The sequence below is a fragment of the Megascapheus bottae genome, chromosome 14 (genome assembly GCF_031878675.1).
Source record: "Megascapheus bottae isolate mThoBot1 chromosome 14, mThoBot2.hap1, whole genome shotgun sequence".
Classification (NCBI taxonomy): Eukaryota; Metazoa; Chordata; class Mammalia; order Rodentia; family Geomyidae; genus Megascapheus; species Megascapheus bottae.
Window position 1 is genome coordinate 26,143,300 of NC_143522.1, and position 22,322 is coordinate 26,165,621.

General features: G+C 45.3%; 1 protein-coding gene across 5 annotated transcripts in view; it reads right to left on the reverse strand.

Moving 5' to 3' along the window:
• Positions 1-17,022: 17,022 nt before the first annotated feature.
• Clmn (calmin) overlaps positions 17,023-22,322 on the reverse strand; it is a 65,623-nt gene continuing 60,323 nt past the window's right edge. For 3 of the 5 annotated variants that reach the window (XM_090344773.1, XM_090344775.1, XM_090344777.1), the window contains 3 exons: positions 20,121-20,181; positions 19,474-19,544; positions 17,023-17,227 (listed from right to left, as the gene is read on the reverse strand). In XM_090344773.1, coding sequence (XP_090200899.1) covers positions 17,059-17,227; positions 19,474-19,544; positions 20,121-20,181 — 301 coding nt within the window. In that variant the 3' untranslated portion in view covers positions 17,023-17,058. Of the gene's footprint in view, positions 17,228-17,290; positions 17,294-19,061; positions 19,159-19,473; positions 19,600-20,120; positions 20,182-22,322 lie in introns of those variants that run through there. The other 2 variants (XM_090344778.1, XM_090344776.1) reach the window with 2 other exon arrangements.

Sequence of the window (22,322 nt, forward strand, 5' to 3'; positions counted from 1 at the left end):
CAATTCTCTATTAAGAGTAATGTGGACTTTCAGTCTTACCATTTTTTGAAACTTGTTGAAATTTCGCATTCCAAATTAATTCAGTGTACAGAAAGAGGCATGGTTACAAATTATTTTTTGCAGACTTCTACAGAGTTTCTCCTTCATTACGCATGCATTGGATATTTCACTTTGAGACTCTATTCCAACAGTGTATCTGCCTCAGCTCCAGCTACTGATTTGTTTTAACTCTGGACGTATAAAAATCTTGTAAGAGAGTTTCATGCATTGTTTGGATCACAATACTGTGATGCGTTTTCCTTGAGCTAATTTCCATTTTCTCTTAGAAATATATGAGTCTATATTGACATAAAAAATAAATAGCCAAGCACTGGTAGTTCACCTGTAATCCTTGTTTCTCAGGAGGTTGAGATCTGAGGATCAAAGTTTAAAGCCGGCATACACAGGAAAGTGAGACTTTTATCTCCAGCAAACTACCAAAAAAAGCTGGAAGTGGAGTATGATTCAAGTGATAGAGCACTAACCATGAGCAAAAGAAGCTCAGACTCAGTGCCTATACCCTGAGTTCAAATCCAGGACCAGAAGAAAAAAGTAGGAAGAAAAAGCTAGTCCTTAGAATAGAATATGTTTGTAATTTTAATAAGAGTAATAAAATAATAAAAATCACCATTTGGTAATCATCCAACAACAAATATCAGTGTTTGTGAGATGGAGGAGAAAGGTGGAAGGGATTACATTGATCAAGATGCATTTTATTCAGAAACTGACATGTTAAAACCCCTTTGCACAACTACTTAAAGATCATAAAAAATTGACTTCTTTTAATAGGAAAAAAGTTGAACAAGGAATAAGATCAAGCATCCTAGAAAAGCTTCTGCGCACGAAATTATTTTGAAAACTTGAGAACTTGATAAAAAAAGAAAGCCAGCAGATATCACCACTTTACTCAAATAATCAAAATTAACCATCAGGGTACAGTGGCTCACACCTGTAATCCTAGCTACTCTGGAGGCTCAATCTGAGGATCAAGGCTCAAAGCCAGCCCAGGCATAAAAGGACCCAAGACTTTTTATCTCCAATTAATCTTCAGAAAACAAGAAATGAGGCTTGGCTCAAGGATAGGGGGGTAGCCTTGAGCTAAAGAGCTCAGGGACAGTGCCCAGGCCCAGAGTTCAAGCATTAGCAACCAGCCAACAACAACAAAAAAAAAAAATTAAGGAATTTGTAGGTCTAGTTCTGGGCACAAATATACAAAAATCATGGTGGGATCTGGAGAGGGCCTTGGAAACCAACTTGGCCACATAAATGTATGCTTGGATTCAAGGACTTGTCTCGCCACAGATCTGCTTGTCACATGCCACACAATGAAGTGGCATTATAATGGGATACTCAAGAACAAGTAACTTCAGACCGAGAACTAACGTTTTTGTACCATGAAGGTGGAATATCCATTTATTTAGGTCTTTGTTTTCTCTCACCATCTGCCTGTGGTAGTGGTTTTGTATGGTTGGTGAATGATGTTATAAATACAGAAATGGTCCTTGGTAGGTAAACGTTCCTGACCTGCACAATATTCATAGTGCTAATTATAATAGCAGTCATGATAGCTGATGTGAGCAGAGCATTTGTGTTCTATGTGCCATTTATCAGCACTCCTCTCAAATGTCCTGGCTTGTTAAAGGTACATCTAGAGGTCCAGAGCTCTGTATGCAATAGATGAACTACCCTGTGCGGTTGTTTCCTCTTCTGGAAACTATCACTGCTTTGAGCTCTACACATCCTAACCAACATCTGCAAGCCTGCTAAACCCACCCTCCACTTTGCTTTCTGGTAATTCTTATTTGCCTCTGCCCTACTTAAAAGCTCTGAATGACTGACTCCCTGATGTATACAGACTTTTTGTCCTAGAGTTCAGAGTGTATTGAAATCTGTCGCTGGGGCCGGGAATTTGGCCTAGTGGTACAGTGCTTGCTTAGCATGCACTAAGACCCAGGTTCGATTCCTCAGCACTACATACATAGAAAAAAGCTGCAAGTGGTGCTGTGGCACAAGTGTAGGGCTCTAGCCTTGAGGAAAGTCCAAGGACAGTGCTCAGGCCCTGAGTTCAAGCCCCACAACCGGCAAAAAAAAAAAAAGGAAATCTGTCTCTACTTTTGTAAACTCTTGCCTTGACACCTTACTAGGCTTTAGACAAACTAGGCCAATCATTTTCTAAACCTGTGATATGATTTTCTATCTCTGTGCCATGATTCATGTTAGTCCAAGATGCCCTTCTTCTGTTTCTGTGCCCTGGATATCTCAACCACCCCCTCCTTTGTGAGGTTGCTCCATTCTGCCACCTAATGTCTGGTGCCCTCCTCTCTATCAAGACAGAACTCTTCCTTCCCACAACTTCCAGGGCACATTGCAGATACTTTCATTCTAGCCCTTCCCACAGGGGCTGGTTTTCATTGAATGACCTCTGTATTTGTCTACTAGGGAATAGTTGAGGGTTCTCCCAGTTCAGAACATGATCTAGCCTGTGCTAGACACACCCCACATGAATGAACAGCCTGGTCCTCCAGGGAGGCTTCACCTGGTTATCATTGCCTAGAAACATGGGTCAGCCATCTCCCTTCTCCCCTCTGCAGCACTTGGCTAAAGTCCATGCCTCACTTATTACTGAGAGTCACCATTGCAGTGATCGTGGTTCTAGGCAATGTAGATTACCTCCTTTTTCTGATTTTTTTTTTTTTTTGCCAGTTCTGGGCCTTCAACTCAGGGCCTGAGCACTGTTCTTGGGCTTTCTCAAGGCTAGAGCTTTACTGCTTGAGCCACAGCACCACTTCCAGCTTTTATTCTATGTATGTGGTACCGAGGAATCGAACCCGGGTCTCCATGCATGCTAGGCAAGCACTTTAACCACTAGGCCAAACTCCCGGCTCCTGTCCTTGGATTTTCTTAAGAATAATACTCTACCATTTGAGCCTCAGCACCACTTCCGGCTTTTTTCTATGTATGTGGTACCGAGGAATCGAACCCGGGTCTTCATGCATGCTAGGCAAGCACTTTAATCACTAGGCCAAACTCCCAGCCCCATATTCCTGTGTTTTTAAGAAGTAAGCCAAAAATAGATTCATAAAATTGTTTCTGTGGAATTTTTTTATAAAAAGTTTTAAAACCAAAAGAGTAGCAGGGCACCTATGGTTCATACATGTAATCTTAGCTATTCAGGAGGTTGAGATCTGAGGATTGTGGTTTGATGCCAACCCAACAGGAAAGTCTATGGCATTTTAATCTCCAATTAACCATCAAAAGGCTGGAAGTAGATCTGAGGCTCAAATGGTCCAGTGCTAACCTTGAGCAAAAAAGCTCAAGGACAGTGCCCAGGCCCTGGTTTTAAGCCTTGGGACTGGTAGGAAAAAACAAAAACCTAATTAATAAACATCAAATGACTAAACAAAATAGTAGAATAGTGTAATATTATATAAACATTAAAATACATAAGCAGTATATATATAGTGAAAAATGCTCAAGTGAAGTGAGGGATTGACTTTAGAATACAGTCTTACAACTGTTCTCTGTTTAGATTTTATAATACTGTACATACATATAGAAAAGGACTCAAACAAAAACTAAAGCAGTATGTTAAGTGAGTACTAGTGAAATTTTCTTTTAAAATATTTGTGTTATGGGGCTGGGAGTTTGGCCTAGTGGTTAAAGTGCTTGCCTAGCATGCATGAAGACCCGGGTTCAATTCCTCAGTACCACATATAGATAAAAGCCAGAAGTGGTGCTGAGGCTCGAGTGGTAGAGCTGTAGCCTTGAGAAAGTCCAAGGACAGTGCTCAGGCCCTGAGCTCAAGCCCAGGACTGGCAAAAAAAAAAAAAGTTGTGTTGTTATGTGTCTGCAGTTAAAAATTAGAATATTTACTCCACCCCTTTGGTTTGTTCATTAATCTAAAACAGAAATATGTGGAAATGGGAAATTCTATATAGCCTTGAACTCAGGCAGCTCTGCTGTTTTTCCATCAACAATGCAGAAATTGCTGTCTTCAGTCTGTTATAAATTAAATGACTGCTCCAAGACCTTACTCATCTGTTTTCTCCAGCCCCAGGACAGAGTTTGGCACATAGTAGATGCTCAATATCAACTTCTATAATTTAAGGGATCAGTTGGCAAAAAAAAAGTCCTAAACCAGCCATTGCCAAAGGCTCCTGGTTTGTTTCTGTAAGGCTTACAGATTGCTTCTGATGGCCAGACACATTCAGGAGAGGCCCTGTGCAAGAAATGTTTGATGAACAGCTTTGAATTTAACACTTGTAGCCATAAAAATTGGCTCTAAAATAAGACAAGAGGCATGCAGTATGTTTCAGTCTCACTTATATGCAGTAAGCATAAACTTCAAGGTAGAGAGCGATGGAGGGCTCAAGAGTACCTTGGTTGTTTTCCCAGCATGTCTAACCCCAGACATGGAGGTGGGAAGATAACAAGGACCACTGGATCTCATCTGTTATGATTTCACCTGAAGAAACCATGACCATCACCTTTACTTGAATCTTATTGGCCAGAGCTTAGTCATATGACTGCACTTAGGTGCAAGAAATGTTGGGGATGCAAGCAACCAGGGCAGAACTGAAGTACAATAGATAATGAGGCATGATGAGAAGCTGCTGTAAGAAGCTTTACATTTTTATTGTTTCAAGTATATAAGAGAATAAGATGAATTTCATTGTGCCCATCAAAATGTCTCTGATAATGACTTTTAAGACATAAACATCTGCCATTTACACAAAGTGCATAATTAGTTATTAGTATAATCTAATTTCCAGGTCATAGAAATATGAATCCTATGTTCAAAGGAGTTTTTCTACAGTTATTTCTCCATAGAAGGTCTATCCAGAACCTAAATATTGCATTTAGTTTTTACATATACCTTTCCTTACATATACCTCTTTTGTTCTGTCATATCTCCCCTGCTCTCTTTTAAACTATCATCAACTTATTAGATCAGACTATTTTTCCTGCACAATACTTCACAATAGGTTTTAACTTCTGACCATGTAGATCCTCAGAAGCTTGATTGGTTTCATCGTTTTTCAGTCTGGGCCATGGAGCCCAGACTGGCCTTGAACCTACTGTCTTCCTGTGTCAGCCTTCTAAGTACTAGGTGTGCAGGAGTACATGTGATCTGCATGCTCACCTTCTCAGGAGACTTTTTTTTTTTATTTTGTTTTTTTAAAAGAATAATTGTGGGCTGGGAGTTTGGCCTAGTGGTAGAGTGCTTGCCTAGCATGCACAAAGACCCGGGTTCAATTCCTTGGTACCACACGTAGAAGAAAGCCGGAAGTGGTGCTATGGCTCAAGTAGTAGAGTGCTAGCCTTGAGGGAAAAGCCCAAGGTCAGGGCTCAGGCCCTGAGTTCATGCCCTAGGACTGGCAAAAATAAAAAAAAAATAAAGATTTAAAAAATGAATAACTGTATAAGATTATCTGGACAAAACCCACAAACTGTGGCTCCCTTTCACCACACTGACAAGCAGACACATTTGTCACGTCTGCTGCCACCAGCTGGTGCCATAGCACCTTACCCTCAAGGCGTAGGGAGAGCCAGATGGCAGGTTCTTCAGCAGGGTGCTAATTTGGCATGTGCGGAAACACTTCTGTTTTGTGAATTTAAGATGTGTAAAGTGGTACTGCTGACTTCCACTTCCTCTCTTCCTCAGTGGCCACTGTCACCCTCCTGTTCATCCATTTCTGATATGACTGGCTGCTCAAGTGCGGTCCTCGAACTCCTAGATTCTATTCTCTTGTCCTGTTGCAACCATAATTCTGTTTCAAACTGAGGAATCAAACCCGGGTCTTCATGCATGCTAGGCAAGCACTCTACCACTAGGCCAAACTCCCAGCCCTGCTGTGGTCACATTTCTATCACTAGCAGCCAAGTCCGCCAGTCCCATGCACCAGGGACGGAGTACTGTTTTATCATGACCTTGTAATATGAAGGTTAGCATGTGTTGGGAAGGAGAGGGCAGCCTTGTCTTTCACCACATTTTATCGCAACGACGCTGAAGTGAAAATGAATAGGCATCTGTCCCGGATCTTAGTCCACGTGTCTGCACTTAGTCCTTGGAGGGCAATGCGGGGTTCTAGCACATGCGCTGTAGCTGGGGTGGTGGTTAGGGGTTCTGCTACCTAGTTTGTGCCCAGGGTCCCATGTGCGCCCTGGCAATGCCGGAGGATGCCAGTATACTGAATTCCAGCACTCCCAGATGGCCATTGTGACACAGCCTCCTGAACCATCACTTAATCCATTCTCATTGGCCTGACTGGGGCTGAGTGAAACTCCTAGGGTGCTTTCACTAATGACTTCCCTGGACACTTAGTGAGGCAAGTGGGCGGGGGGGGGGATTCTGTGTGCTGCCAGCCCCTTGGTGTGTGCTACATGAGAATATCCCATCTCTCTTGCCTCCTCCGCCCCTTACCAGCCCATTTTCAACCACTAGTGAAGACACAGTGCATACCTTTGAACCATACAGGGCTGTCATCAAAACATAGGCTACGTTTGTTTGCCAGTATTTTATACCCTTTGAGAAGAAACAAAATTAGAAAGCAAGCCAGTGAGTTAAGACATAAATGATTGATAAATGCTAGCTGATCCGTAATATGTAATCTAATTCACAACTACTCTGGTGGCCTTAGAACAGAAATAGACACCAAGGCCGGGAGTTTGGCCTAGTGGTAGAGTGCTTGCCTAGCATGCACGAAGACCCGGGTTCGATTCCTCGGTACCACATACTTAGAAAAAGCCAGAAGTGGTGCTGAGGCTCAAGTGGTAGAGCTCTAGCTTTGAGAAAAATCCAAGGACAGTGCTCAGGCCCTGAGCTTAAGCCCAGGACTGGCAAAAAAAAAGACACCAAGTTTCCCTTAGAAGGTAGAAACTATAGATCATTCCAGACCACACCTCTGAAAAATGTGGTTCTCCCCTGCTGTTCTCGGAGCCTCCAGGAGAGGTCCAGTAAGTGATGGCAGCACTGAGATGTCTTCTTGGAGGCTAAGGGCACGACCTGAGGTCCACGAGGTCTGAGCATCATGGACAGGATGTAGCTGCCAACCATGAAACACGTGAGACACATGAGTATGTAAATCACTTCGCAGGCACCCAGGAGATGGCTTACACTGTCAGTTTGGGCCCATGTGCACCATCCAAGGTGCTCGCTGAGCTCCTACCATGGAGAAAGTGGGCTTTCTTCTCACCTATCACCAAGTCAGAGCTCGAGCACACAGCAGGCCTTCTGAACAGGTATGCTGAGCCAACGCTGGCCCTCTCCAATGAGCAGGGCACAGTCAAGTGTCACACAGGTGGCTAACTGCTGTCCCCACCAAAACCTTCTCCTCACGTGTAATCCATTTAGCACCATGTCCCACCAAAGTCCATTTCCATCCTAATAGCTATGGCTGCTGGCTTAGCTCAAACAATGTGATGAGAACTCCCAGGTTGGGTGGTTCTTTCTGGATAGGTGACCTGTAACTGCCACCTCCTCCATTCCACACACACTATGGCTTCGAAATGATCCGAACGGGAGTTTAGAACTGGGATGTAGTGATATCTCCAAATGGGGACAAGGTGGTCTGCGGGTGACACAGATGGAAAGGCAGGAAGGACATGCATCATTACACCAAGCCTAAGTGCTCACCTGTCTCTCTGATGAGAGAAAAACAGTGTTTACGTCATAGCTCTCCTGGGGTTTCTGTCACATGCAGCTGAAATCATAAGTATTATAGTGATCAATAAAATGAATATATCACCCTATCTTTACGCCTGAAATTGTTGGGTTTTTGTTTTTTGTTTTGCCAGTCCTGGGCCTTGAACTCAGGGCCTGAGCACTGTCTTTGGGCTTTCTCAAGGCCAGAGCTCTACCACTTGAGCCACAGCACCATTTCTGGCTTTTTTCTATGTATGTGGTACTGAGGAATCAAACCTGGGTCTTCGTGCATGCTAGGCAAGCACTCTACAACTAGGCTAACTCTCGGCCAGTTGTTGGGGTTTTTTAATGACACTTCCTCCCTATCCAAAATAAGACTCACCCCACCAAGCTGAAATATGATTAATACAACTGCCTGCAGGCTCTGGACACCTGACAGCAGTATCTGTCTTCCTGTGATGTCACTTCCATCCCTCCCTTCTTATGGTGCCAGATATTCTGGTGTGTTCTCTCTTCCTTTTCTTTTCCTCCATTAAAGGAATAATGTGCAGGTTCAGAATGAGATCAAGCAGCTTTGTGAGAAGCTCCTGGCACTGTGTTAGAAAGACTGAAAATAGGAAGTTGGCAGGCCAAGTGGATCCCTTTCAGGGTAGACCACATAGGTGTGGGGGAGGGGGCAGTGTCACCCCTAGTTGATATAAACACAAACACACAAGATAAAAGGTTACCAATCAGATGGTAAGTTCAAGAAAGTTGTATTCCAAAATTTTCTTAAGAATCCATGTCCTTTTACAAGCTCATTCATCATAGCACCAAGCCCAATAGAAAACAGTCAAAATAACAAATACTCCAGTGAGCTTCCCACAGGTATAAATTATGCAAATAGCCATTTATATCTTCATTTACAATAATCAATAAATAAGAGTACACAGTCATACAGTGTATTTTACAAAGATTCCTTTTGAACAAAGCTACAGACCTATTAAATAGACAAAATAGTCCTTGTACTACAAAATAACATTTCATTTTTCCCTTGATAGTTCTCCTGGTATGCTCAGTTAGAACAAAACATCAGACACAGTTCATTATGTCTTGCCATGACATTAAAGAAACATAAAATCTGCTAAATATATCAGAGGCTCTAAAAAATGAAACACCTATTGCCATCCAGTACTCTCTGAATAAACTTCTGTCTTTAGGTTTAATAACTTTTCCCAAGAGCATATATGGTAAGGAATAACCATTTTCCCATTTTTTTCCCTACTTGTCTTTGGTTGATAGTCTCAGTACCAAAGTCAGCGATACAAGCAGCATTCTATAACCCGCTATCTCTCCCTCACCAGGGAAGGGGAGCCTTTGGCTTAAGCAATCTCAGTTGGAATGCAAAGAGCAGAATTTGTATCTTTATTTTGAGACACTGCCAAGGGCCTGGGAGAAGATGGAGAAGGGCCAGTCTGGTATAATTATATTTCTGCAGCTAAACTTCTGAGTTTTAAAGAAATCCTTCAGTAAACTGTCTCCCTCTGATGCCAACTTAAGATCAATGGTTCTCCCAGACTTTCTCTCACTGGGATTCCATCTCACCTGACTCCTCTTGAAAAAGTTATCTTTCTCAGGCACTAAGCAGGAAGCAGTGCTCTAGCTTTGGGTTCACTTGCATACAGAAGTGCATTGATTTTGAGTAATAGACCACTTACTACACACACACACACACACGCATGCACACGCACAATGAACCATCCTGTTAACTTTTGGATTTTTAAATCCAGAAAAGATTTCCCCCCTGAAGTCTTCCATCTTCTCAGGATGAGAAAAATGTCTTATCTGAGCTAGGATGCGGGTTTCTGCCATGCCAGCACTGTAGATTGCATGCATTCTCAGTTTCCTTCAAAACAGTGTCTCAATTCTCACATGACCTCCAGTAGTTTCTGTACTATTTGTCCTTCCTCATGCATAGTCTTCTAGGCAATATGCTCTTGTTGATTTTGGGCGATACATTACAAATGAAATAACCTAGCATATGCTATTTTTCTACTTCTTTTTTTTAAAATAACAACTCAAGTATCATGACTCAAACTTAAAGAAAAAATCATCTCTATGTGAAAGACAAAACCAGTTACAATTCTGTGCAAGCACTTCATGGTCTCCAGCCCCTTTTTGACAAATACTAAGGTTTGAACTAAGGGCTCTTTGTACCTGTTAGGCAGGAGCTCTATCACTTGAGCCATACCTCCAGCTCTTTTGCTCTGGTTATTGTGCCCAGGGCCTGAAATCCCTTATTTATGCTTCCTGTGTAGCTGGAATAAACCAGTGCATACCACCATACCCAGGCTTTTCTGTAAAGACGAAGCCTTGAGAGCCTTTTGCTCAGGCTGACCTCAAATCACAATCTTCCCCATCTCTGCCTCCCAAGCTAGTAAGATTATAGAGACACACCATCATTGTCTAGCTCTAGTCTCCATTTTAATTATGCTCTCCCTAGGCCTTTTGCAAAGAGAAAGCCAGATTCCGACTTGTAAGAAGCCAGTGTGGGAGATGGAGAGAGAACAGCTAGGGGCAGGATCTAGACTTAATCATGTTACAGAAGAACAAAATAGTAGACACTGAGATGTAACTGCTATTATTTTATTTTTGTGTCAGTACCAGGGCTTGAACTCAGGGCTTAGCCACTGTCCCTTAGATTTTTGCTCATAGTTGATGTTCTACCACTTAAGCCATAGCTCTACTTCCCACTTTTTGGTGGTTAACTGGAGATGAGTCTCACAAACTTTCCATACTAGGCTGGCTTTGAACTGCGTCCTCAGATTTCAGTCACCTGAGTAGCTAGGCTTAAGGGGTGAACATCCAGCCTAAAATCTGCTCAGATGCAGACTTTTTTTTTTTTTTTTGCAAATTTTCAACTGTAGGCTAAATACGAATTACTTGTCCTTATGAAGGATAAACTTAAGCAGTTTTGATATGGGGTTGGGCGCCAAGGGGTGTGGCACTGAGGGAGGGGTAGGAAGGATGCAAGGAAGTAGCCTAGAATATGACTCCTATTGTGTCAACCAGGCCAGGGCAAGCAGGCATCCGAATATCACTGGGGGATCACTCTACTTCCTAGAGCACATCTAGAGAAAAAGTCCAAGACTGAACAGAAGTTCTGGGTTCTACACTAGGGGAAGCTGTAAGATGTGACCTTGTCATTTTTCAGGCCTGGGCTTTCATTCCCTCCTGGAAGTAAACACCTCTGGCGTTGTTGCAGGCTTCCAATGAGTTAAGCAGCACACAAGCTTCCTATTGAAAAAAAGCATATAGGTTTGTGACAGGGCAGCTGGCACTGAGTAGCACTGTGGAGCAGAGGGGACCAGAGCACCAAGGGCTGCCAACCTCGCACAGAAGTCACAAACAAGGTGTCGTTCATTTCATAAGTGAGTGCTGAGTATCTACACTGACAAGCAGCTTAGGAAACGTCATCTGCCCACGATGGCAAGCACGTGTTGGAATGGGGCTGGAGCTAGCCAGGGCTACCCTACAATTCCTCCCAGAGAAGGATGACCAAATGCTGAAGGAGGAAGCCAGAGTGTCACAGGTATAAACAAGTGAGCAATGGATCAGAGTCCTAAGTTGGAATCTAAAACCCTGGTTATCTTTTTTCCCATAGATGAGAATTGGTTTCTGGCCTGGTACTGATCTAGCCTGCCTGCCTGGGAAGACCTGTTGGCCTGCTCTTGTCACCCAGGATTTCAGAATCCAAACACAACCAAGCCAGACTTCCCAACACCACAGGCTCTGGCAACACTTAAAGAGCCAGCTCAGGGACTCCTGCCAAGCATGAGTTCCAGAGCTATGCCATTCTGGACCAAACTCACCACAAACCCAATCTAGCACACAGTGAGACATGGCAAGGCCTACGATCACTCTGGGGCTCTCACAGACCTGTACAGGTTGAGCTGAGGAACCCAAGGACACAGGCATCGCCATGGAAAGGAAGTGGAAGAGCCAGCATGTGACTTGTGCCAAGCCCAGGGCTCTTGTGCTGCAGGCTTCCTTCCCTAAGTGCTGGCTCTGGTCTCAGACAGTGCCTGAGGAGAGGCAGAGGCACAGAGAGCCTTGGCGAGCTCTGGGGAGGCACAGGAGCTGCCTTCCTCACATCTCCTTTGTCAAGGAAACACTAGCAGCATATTTATTTATTTATTTGCAAATCTGAGAGGCTTTGCTACGTAACCCAGGTTCTGGATATTTAACCCTCCCGTGTGGCTGACACACCACAGCTCAACAGCAGTGATGCTGCTTTTACTCCAGGTGGACACAGGGCAGGTTCATAAGTGAGTTTGCAGAGTAGTGAGACAATCCATTAAGACCAGCAAGAAAACTCTAGGAGATTTATGGGTCAAGATAGTCTAAGGAACCTGATGCTAATAACTCATGCCTGTAATCCCAGCCATTCAGGAGGCTGATCTCTGAGGACTGCAGTTCAAAGCCAGCCCAGACAGGAAAATCTATAAGACTCTTATCTCCAATTAACCAACCAAAAATCTAGAAGTGGAGCTATGGCTCAAATAGTAGAGCATTAGCCTTGAGCAAAATAGCTTGGGGACAGTGTCCAGGCCCTGAGTTCAAGTCTTAGAACTGGCACCAAAAAACAAAAAACAGATGGTCTATGAAATCTGGGATTGATGGAACATGCCTATAAATTCCAGTACTTTGGAGGCTAAGACAGGAGAGTCACAAGTTCAAGACCAGCCTTGCCATTTGGTAAGTTTGAGGCATTTCTGAGCTACTTAGGAAGACCTAATCTTAGTATGTAGAACACAAGATGCTCCAGATATCCCATGCTGCCATCATAAACCTCTATGGAAATAAGAGCAAAGGAATGAAAGGTATGCAACCACAAAGACAGAGGATGGAGAAAGGCAACAGCAGGCAAGAGGCCCCATTCCATTTGTAGCAGGAACAAAGCTAATGGGGAAATGAGTAGGATAGAGAGGGTGTGGGGGAGGGGGGTAGGTAGGAAGGAGCCTGTGCCTGCAGGGGGCAGCACTGAGCTGTCTCAGGCTGTAGCATCCAAGAAAGACTTGAGACTAGAAATGGGAAAGGTGGGATGAGAGCTAAAACATGGGCATTTCGCCATTCTCAGCTAGATTACTACACTGCTTCTACACCATGAAGAACAACAGAGAGGCTGCAATCCAGGGACAACACACATGGCTAGGCAGGAGAGATTAGATTCACTGGTGATGACCCCAGCCTGTCTAGCTGTCAGAATTCTGCATCAGGGTCTGCACCTGGACAAGATGGCAAATGGGAGTTAAGATTTGGCATCTGTGTTCTGTTCCTCCAACTTTGCCTGAGCTCTGGGCTGCATGGGCCCAGAGAAAACGGGCACTGGGCAGTCAAACCAAGTGCTCATGAATCGATTCTGCCCAGAAGGAACATTTTTTTTATTGAAATCACACAAGGACAGGGCGTGGTCAGTGCATGTTCCCCTTCCAAGGCAAGGAGCAAAGGAAAGATGTCACAGCAATAGAAGGGACTCCAGAGAAAAGATGGCAAAAAAAAAATCTCACTAACTAGCGGATTTTGAGTTTCAACTCTTAAACGAACAGATACCATCACTCAGTACTTGCGGAAAGCTTATAACATGAAAGACACAGTTGAGACCAACCAAAAGAAACAAAAACCAGAAGGAACAAAGGCAACACAAGGAGCATTTCTTCAAATCCCCATCAGGATGTTCCACAGATGTAAGACCTGAATCCTAGAATCAAGAGATAGACACAGTTCTGAGGATTAAACAGAACATTCATATTGGAAAAATATAAACAAATTTCCTGAGAGCAGATAAAAATAGAGATGGAAAATTTAAAAAGAGATTTTAAAAATTAGACGATTAGCGGGAGAAGTCCAACATTGGAACAACAGTGGCCCACAAGAATGTAAATAATTACAAGAAAATAGAAGAAATTTCCCACGAGGTAAAGCTCAAGTCTAATAGCAAGGACACACCACCAAGAACAAAGACAGGAAGTTTCTCCATAGAGGGAGAGAAACCCAAGTCACACACAAAGGCACTGGAAACAGAGCAGTGTCAGAAATCTCAACCGCCACCATTGGAGAAAATGTAATTTAAACCTGTTTCTATCTCAGCCACACTTGAATAAAAAATGGATATTCTTTTTCCTTCCTTCCTTCCTTCCTTCCTTCCTTCCTCCCTCTCTCCCTCCCTCCATCCCTTTCTTTCCTCCTCCTCCTCCTCCTTCTCTTCCATACTGGGAACTGAACTCAGGACCTTTACTTGCTAGGCAGGATGATACTACCTCAAGCCACTCTGCCAGCCCCTTTCTGTGTTGATTATTTTCTAGGTAGGGTCATATTTTATGCCTGCATCAGCCAGGACTGTGATACTCCTATTTGCGCTTCCTCACAAGCAGGAGGATCATAATAGTTGGGGATGACATATCAAGCCACTGGGCCTCGCCACTGTGCTTACTTAACCCGAAGTTGGAATAACAGGCACATAGCACCATGCCCAGCCATGGATTAAGATGAAATCTCCCAAAAGCTTTTCTGATTAGGCTGTCCTGAAATTGTGTCACCTCCTACATTGCTTAAGCCTTAGTACCCAAGCTGAGAGACATTTTAAGACATGCAAAAAAAAAAAATCTCAAAGTATTTATACTATTAATAATATCCAATGCTACCTTTCAGAAAGTTTCTAAAGAAGAGAGAAAAAAGGGAGGACAACAGTCTACTACTTGGCCAAGAGTAAGTAGCCCTGACACGCTGCATCCACACAGGATAGGGACCGAGTTTGGGGGTCTCACTGTACAGTACCTTTGTCTACAACTAGAAAGCCAATTAAAAAGCATGTCATGAAGAAACACAATGGGAAATATTACAAGAAACTGCTTACAAGTATTGAACTGCTTCTAGTGAGTAAGACACAGGGTTGGCTAGTTCTCATTAAAATCATACAGTATTTTATTTAAAAGACACCAAGTAATAGGGCAGTTTGCCCAGCAGCCTTCTACATTTAGCCTCTTCTATATAAACCTGTACTCACATGAGACTTGCTTTTTCCTTTGAAAAAAAATCAATTTTCTGAACCAAATGACTCAGGCATCTTGCCAGTAGATGATTTAAAAAAAAATTACAACTTAGGGAAGAGAAATCTGCCAGATTTTTCTGGAGAAGGTCTAGATCTGTAAAATGAAGTCACCGCTCCTTGGGTCAGGTCGTCTTTGGTCACTGATTTGGGCAAGGCTTCCATGGTGTCCAGGGTTACAAAGAGTCATGCGGACATCTCTGCAATCTGTACCCTGGTGTCTCCGGTCCTGCCCTTGAGCTGGGCAATTAGCTCATGTTCCCTGGGATTCTTGGCATTTGGGATGGACTCACTCCAAGCTCCCTTGGTCTTGGGAGGCTGAGAGTCTTTCAGGGAGGGGAAAGCAGCCGAGAATCAGAATGGCTTAAAGAACAATATGCTGTGTACATTCTTTTGGCTGGGCTTCAATCCTGTAAGTTTTAACAAGACCTTGGCTTACTGCTTGGAAGGAGTAAGAGTCCAGGAGTAAAAACAATACAGATGTCAAGTCATAAGCCCTCCAGTTGTCAATAAAATTCCAGAAGGAGTAGGAGAGGCTTAAAGGAAATAAAACTGCTGCTGCATGGAGGGTAAAAAAATAAAAACAAAAACAAAATGTTATACACAGGCCAGAATCAACCAAAGGCTGAAAGTTGCCCTAAGATTTTTTTTGCCAGTCCTGGGTTTGAACTCAGGGCCTGAGCACTGTCCTTGGATTTTCTCAAGGCTAGAGCTCTACCACTTGAGCCACAGCACCACTTCTGGCTTTTTCTATGTATGTGGTACCAAGGAATAGAACCAAAGTCTTTGTGCATGCTAAGCAAGCTTTTTTTTTTTAATGCATGTGCAGCAAATGAAAGATGTTTCTCATAGAAAGTGACAGCTTTGGGCTGGCATCAGGTGGTTGGTTTGAGGGCGCATGATAAATTTGCTCCTGGTGATTAACCTGCTCTGCCTGTCTGATGGATTTATTATAAGGGCTGCCTGCTATGTACTTTTTGGGGGGAATGGAGGGATAAAGAATCCACAGTCTTTACTATCTGAGTGTTAACAGAGCAGACAGGATAGAAAGAGCTGGGGCTGAGGAAGGTAGGAGAAACCTACTCTGATTTGCTTCCCGTGATATGCAGAAAACTTTTGTAAGAAACCCACTGCAAAGGATGCCGGTGCTAAGGGGTGCAACCTGCAACCCCAGCTCCAGCACCAGGCTGGGCACTTTATTCCTTGTCCAGCCACTTCTCCTTGGGGCTCATCTCAGTGCCCCGTAAGGTCTTCCAGGTCTGCACAGAAAGCTCAAAAAAGTGAGTGTGTCTTGGGTCTACCCTGCCCATCCAGAGCTCTGGTTTATTGTTATTATTAATTTTTTGCTGGCCCCAAGGCTTGAACTCAGGGTCTAGGCACTGTCCCTAAGCTTTTTCATGTAAAGCTGGCACTCTACCCCTGAGCCACAGCGCCAGTTGCAGTTTTGCAGATTAATTGGAAGTCTCAACTGAATTCCTTCCCAGGGTGGGCTTCATCAAATTGTGACTCTCAGATGTCAGCCTTCTGAACAGGAACCAATGCCTGTCAGGTTTTCTTTGACAGGAGGATCTACAGGTGGAAAAGACTAGATAATCAGAGCCTTATCTCAATCCGGTCAGAGCAAAAGTGAATTAAATGTGCAATCCACACCCCCCCCCACCAAAAACAAGATCTGTAACAAACAACAAAGCCTCTCCCCTCTTCCCTGGAGTTACAAGGCTGGGACTTGGATTTCTCCAGATAATGCTACACCTCCTCAGGCCTTAAGCATATCTCCTCCCCCGCCCTTTGCTGTCCCTACCCACCCCACCCCTTGACTCTAACAGCCCAGCTCTGGGGACTTTCTCAGTGGTGGGGACTGAGCCTGGGAGATCACATTTTATCATCAAGGAGACCCCCTACCTGAAACATGAGTCTCTCCAGTTCCTCTAGAACCTTCAAGAGCTACATGGTTCACGTGCCAAGATCCAAGTGTAGGTTCCAGATCCATAAGAACACAAACCACCTAACTGAGCAAGGCACACAGAGGCAAAACCCACCTAAGGGTCCAAGTCCAACTGCAAACCTGAGTTCAGAATACATAGCCAACAAAGGAAAGCACACTCCTAAGTCTTGAGGAAGCGAGAGGAAATAAAGATAAAGCAACAGGGGATAATTGTGTGTGTGTGTGTGGGGGGGGGTCCAACTATCTAAAACCCCAAACAGAAAATAAAATGAAGTAAAAAAAAAAAAAAACCGACCCCACCCCTGCTTGGGGTCCTGTCTTTTTATTCTCCAGACACACACATCAGAGCCGGTTTATATCAAGCTGTGGGAAGAGCAGCAGGCAGTAAACCAGGAGCCAGAGGAAGAGAATAAAGTACATCACATCTGGCTGCTGGACCAGCTGGGTGAGAGAGTCACTCTGTGGGCTCTGGCTTCCTGGCAGCATGGCTTCTCCAGAGTGGTTGGCCTTCCTGCAGGGAGGAAGAAAAGACAGACACTGCAGTTACCAGCAGGCTCGGCTGAGGGTAGACTACACCCTGCACCACTGGGCAGCTGCACTGTCCAGTGCCCACTTCCCACCTGTAGAGTGGGGAGCTTCCCATGATGCACTAGGGGGGAGAGGATGGGAGGCCTCCCCCCATCCCCAGGCCATTGAGGCTGATGAACAGAACAAACTGCCAGCCCCACTTCAGAGATGGGGCGTCCTGACACTCATGGCCAAGCAATTTGTGACAGCAGGCACCCAAATCAAGTCCCCAAGGACATCCCCTCTGCACCCCGATGCTCACCAGAAGGAGAAATTAGGCACTGAGAGCTCTCACTCATCCTGGGACTATGGAGAGGACTTTGCAAGCCATGAGGAAGAACACAGAGTACCCTAGTCACAGCTAAAGCAATTTCAAAACAGCCACTGGAAACTAAGCCAGCCTTTTGAGTCTGGTCTATAGTCTGGCCAAATTTACCTTATTTTTTTCTTTTCTTTTTTTTTTTTTTTTTTTTTTTTTTGCCAGTCCTGGGCTTGAGCTCAGGGCCTGAGCACTGTCCTTGGACTTTCTCAAGGCTAGAGCTCTACCACTTGAGCCTCAGCACCACTTCCAGCTTTTTTCTATGTACGTGGTACTGAGGAATCGAACCCGGGTCTTCATGCATGCTAGGCAAACACTTTAACCACTAGGCCAAACTCCCGGCCAGATTTACCTTATTTTTCACAGAAAGCACCTGACTTTAAAAGGATATTTTGCTTTTGCCTTGGTAGATAACAGAGTGCTGGCAGAAGAGTGGGGAATGGAATGGAGTTGGAAACCACCCCCAGACCCAAAAGTCCAAGAGAAGAGGAGGAGGAGGAAGGAAAAGGGGAGGGAGAAGGAAAGGAGGAGGGGAAATGCGGACTGCAGCAAAGCCTGGAATGTTAGCATCTTAGGGCCACTTCTGGACTATATTCTCCCTCAACCATCTGCCCACTGGGGGCTGGGGAGGGGACTTCAACATTTGCCTGTAGCTGCCAACTGATATGACTTTCCTGTCTTAAAAAAATCTATAGAATAAGTATCATGTTCTATTTCCAAAGTAATATGTACTCAGCATGGAAACCATGCCCCCATTTGTCAAGGTCACAGGTTCAATTTTCAACGTCTCATAAAAGCTAAACATACGATTTGTCTAAAATTGTGTTCTGCTTAGCTGAAAACTTGAATTTTCACTTGCATTTGGGGTCAGGGGAGGAAAGTTATTATCTTGCTTATTATTATTTTGTGGGTGTGTGTGCTGGTCCTAGGGCTTGAACTCAGGGTGCTGTTCCTTAGCTTTTATATCCAAGGATGATGCTTTACCACTTGAGCCACAGCTTCAATCTCAATCCTTTAACAGTTAATTGGAAATGTAAGTCTCATGGATTTTCCTGCCCACACTCCTCAGCTCAGTCTCATGAGTATCTAGAAGCACAGGTGTGAGCCCTGGCACCTCACTTTATCTTCTTATTTAAGGAGCCAGAGTGGGTGAAGTTCTAAGGCCCACACTCCTGGGGACTGGGCAATATTCAGATACATGCCAGAAACCTAAATCCTTCCAAGCCAATTCAAGTTCATGGAAAAGGAAGGGAAAAAGAAAAGGAGGGAAGGGAAGGGAAGGGGAAGGGGAAAGGGAGGGGGAAGGGAAGGGGAAGGAGAAGGAGAAGATTAAGGACCACCAAAATTTTGGCAGTGATAGGACTTCTGGGGTATGTGAGATACTTTTCTGGTTTCCTATGCTCTAAACGGGCTGTGTTACAGCAAGTCAGCCACCTAGGTCTCCAATGGTAAGAAATACTTTCATAGACATCCTGGCATGTTTGCATTCCCTCTTCATGTCTGCTCTGATGCCATAGAACTGTAAAATGAGCTCAGTGAGCTTCTGAGTATTGTACCTGCAGGTGAGACAGAAGAAACACAGTCATCAGGGACTACAGCACACCACCATGAGACTCCCATCTCCTGCCTGGTTCCACATTTCCTAAGTCTGCTGCTGTGAGTTAAATGAGGCTACCGTGGACTCGAACCCACACCCCCTGGCACACCACTCTGTGGGTCAGTACTGGCACACTATCTTGATCCCCCTCCCCACAGAGTTTCTATTCATTTTCCCTGCAGCCCCTTTCAGCCTCCCAAATCATTCGTGCTGGCATCCTCAAAGCCTAGCTGACAACCATCCGCCTCCCCATAGGCAGGCCCAAGTCACCAACCTGTTTAACATTCGATGCCTTCTGTCATCCAGGTCTGCTGCATTCCTCAATTGGACATAGCTAAAATGGTCCTACAGTGAAATTTATAAACAAAACCCCGCAACCCAATTAGTAAAGATGAAATCTCTGAAACAGAAAACAAGATGATTTTAAACACACAAAGCTGAGCATGTCATTCTTTTCTTGATACTATAAACAGCTAGTTCCAAAATTAAAACACTAAGCAATCCACATTTCCCCACCCTCCCACCCACTGGTGACTGGGACAGACCCACCACCCACCAAGACCTGACCAGTGCTGGAATGCCAGCGGGCCCAAGCACACATCTGGGGCCTGGACTCTTGTAACGGCCAAGAACCCTCGGAATGCAGTCAGTCTAGGCACGAGTGTGGGGGTGAAGGGAGGAGTCTTGCGCTCATTTATGTAATAAAGAGGCTTTTGGGCTTTAAAATCAACACTTTATTTACATCCCTTATTGCCCGAACTGGGCCATCCGAGTGGACTGAACTTAATGACAAGGTTTCAATGTATTTGTCTTCTATCCAAAAGTACAGGTGTTGCACTTCAGCTCTAGGCTGGGGAGGAGGAAGGATGGAAAGGCATTGATTAGCAGGGCCCATAAAGGAGGAGAAATTCACATACTAACCGTTTCCAAAGACTTATTACTGTGCCGCCGAATGTAAATGCTGGAGTCACTGTGGCTAGTCCTGAAAGACAAAGACACAGGTCCTGTCAGCGCCGACCAGCCAGAGCTTCCCTGGTCCTGTGATGCAGTTCCCCTAGCCAGAACCTTCCACAACCACACCCAGTTGAGCCACTGACATCAAACCCAAAAACCTGCACCCAGTGTGTCTCCCTTTGCTGCAGCCTACGTGGAGATGAACTGGGCCCTCGTCTATATGAAAGCACTAGATTTGGGATGGATTTTTAACCACCAGTATGTGGCTTCCTGGGGTCTGGATCCGACCAAAGATTCATTGCCAAGATTTGGTATTCTTCAATCCCAGTGTGTACTGATTGTACCTGGCTGAATTCATAGCACCTACAAGAAGCAACACCACCTCTAAGGGACAAAAGTGACTCTGGTGCCTCACAGGAATCCCCCCTTCTCCCCAAGCCTCTGTAATGTCTCCTAACACAGCAGCATTTCCGGCTGGGCTGGGACCCTGCTCTTCCTTCCCCACCTCCACACAAAATTCGGTGCTTGCTGGGCTGTGATGGAGAGCCTTCCATCCACGCCCTGCCTTCACAGCACTGCGCAAGGCAGGTGGTAAGTATGTCCCTACACAAATGATTATAGGAATGACAGCTCACGACTGTAATTCTAGCTACTCAGGAGGCTGAGATCTGAGGCTCACAGTTCAAAGCAACCAAGCACAAAAAGTCCATGAGAATTGAATCTCCAATCGACCACCAGAAAACCAGAAGTGGTGCTGTGGCTCAAAGTGGTAGAACACTACCTTGAGATGAAGAGCTAAGGGACCACACCCAGGCCCAGAGTTCAAGCCCTATGATCACCGCCCCCTCCCCCCAAAAAAAAGAAAATAGAAAGGTAATGACAGCTGTGAGAGGTGCTAAGCAGGCACAGAGGAGAGTGTAGGATAGATACACAGGCTATAGAAAGAAGGGTCAAACAGCCTTAGGAGATCCCAGGTGCCTGCTGGAGGAACTGGCAGTGGAGCTGATGCCCAAAGGCTGAGAAGGACTGAATCAGGGGCCAGGGTGCCAGTTGGAGGGCCATCCTCAGGAGGCTGGTGCAGTACACAGCACAGGTGGGATTTCCTGACCCTCAGCGGAGCCAGGGTGCCTGGTGCAGTCATGCACAGAAAGAAGAGGCCAAGGGAACAGAGATCATATGGGCTCCTGCAGTCTCCCAAGCAGTGGGGAGCCACTGGGGGAGGTGGGATTGGAAAACCACCATATTACTTTCGGAGGCGAGGTATGATGGCTAGCAGGTAGGATGAGTGGATGCCCAGAGGGCCCAGGCTAGCTTCTCTGCATTAACGAGCACACCTCCATGCTGCCTGCAGCTTCCCCTGTGCTAAGGCACCCTGCCTTCAGACAGCCTAGCCATACTGTGCCTGAGGCAGGACAGAGAGGAGGAGCTGCTCTGGACCAAAACATCAGAGGTGAGCCATCACCTGAGGGGCCTGTTTAGGCCTGAGCAAATAACCCATGGCTCCTCCTGATGTGTTGTGGGCGGGGCAGGGGCAGCCCCTTCCCCCCTCCCCCAGGTCAGGGCTCTCAGTGTCTTCCCTTACCTAGGGCCCACGGGACAGGCACAGGTAACAGGAATCAGGGCTAGAGCTGCAACCACCACCCACACCTTATTCCTGTGTGTTTCCCTAGTAGTCCAGGCAGAGAGACAGAGAAGAGACAGAAACTGGGCTCTGCCCGTTCTTCCTCTGCTTCCTTCCACCAGGGCCATCTCTGTCTGCTCCCACGACACAGCCCATTTCTCTGTGCAGCCAGTATGGCCCACTGCAGGCTGCGAGAGGCTAGAGAAACAATGTGGACTGTGGAGTCAGACAGGCCTGAGTTTGAGACCCTGCGCTATATTTCCTGAGCTGGGACACCCTCGAGGCAGTGACCTGGATCCCCTGGTACCTCTTCTGGGCCATCATAAGGTGCAATGCCACCTCCATGCCTCTGTGGTAGGCATGGAAATTGGTGACTACTGGAGGCCTAGTGAGGATGGGGCCACCAGGGTCTTGTGATACACGGCGGTTCCACTCCTTCCCCATGACACATGTGGCTCCTTTGGTGGCCAACTTGACATGTGCCACAGACTTCCAAACAAATCAATGCCCCCACTTCCTCAGAGCCAGAAGAAGGCAAAATTCTAAAG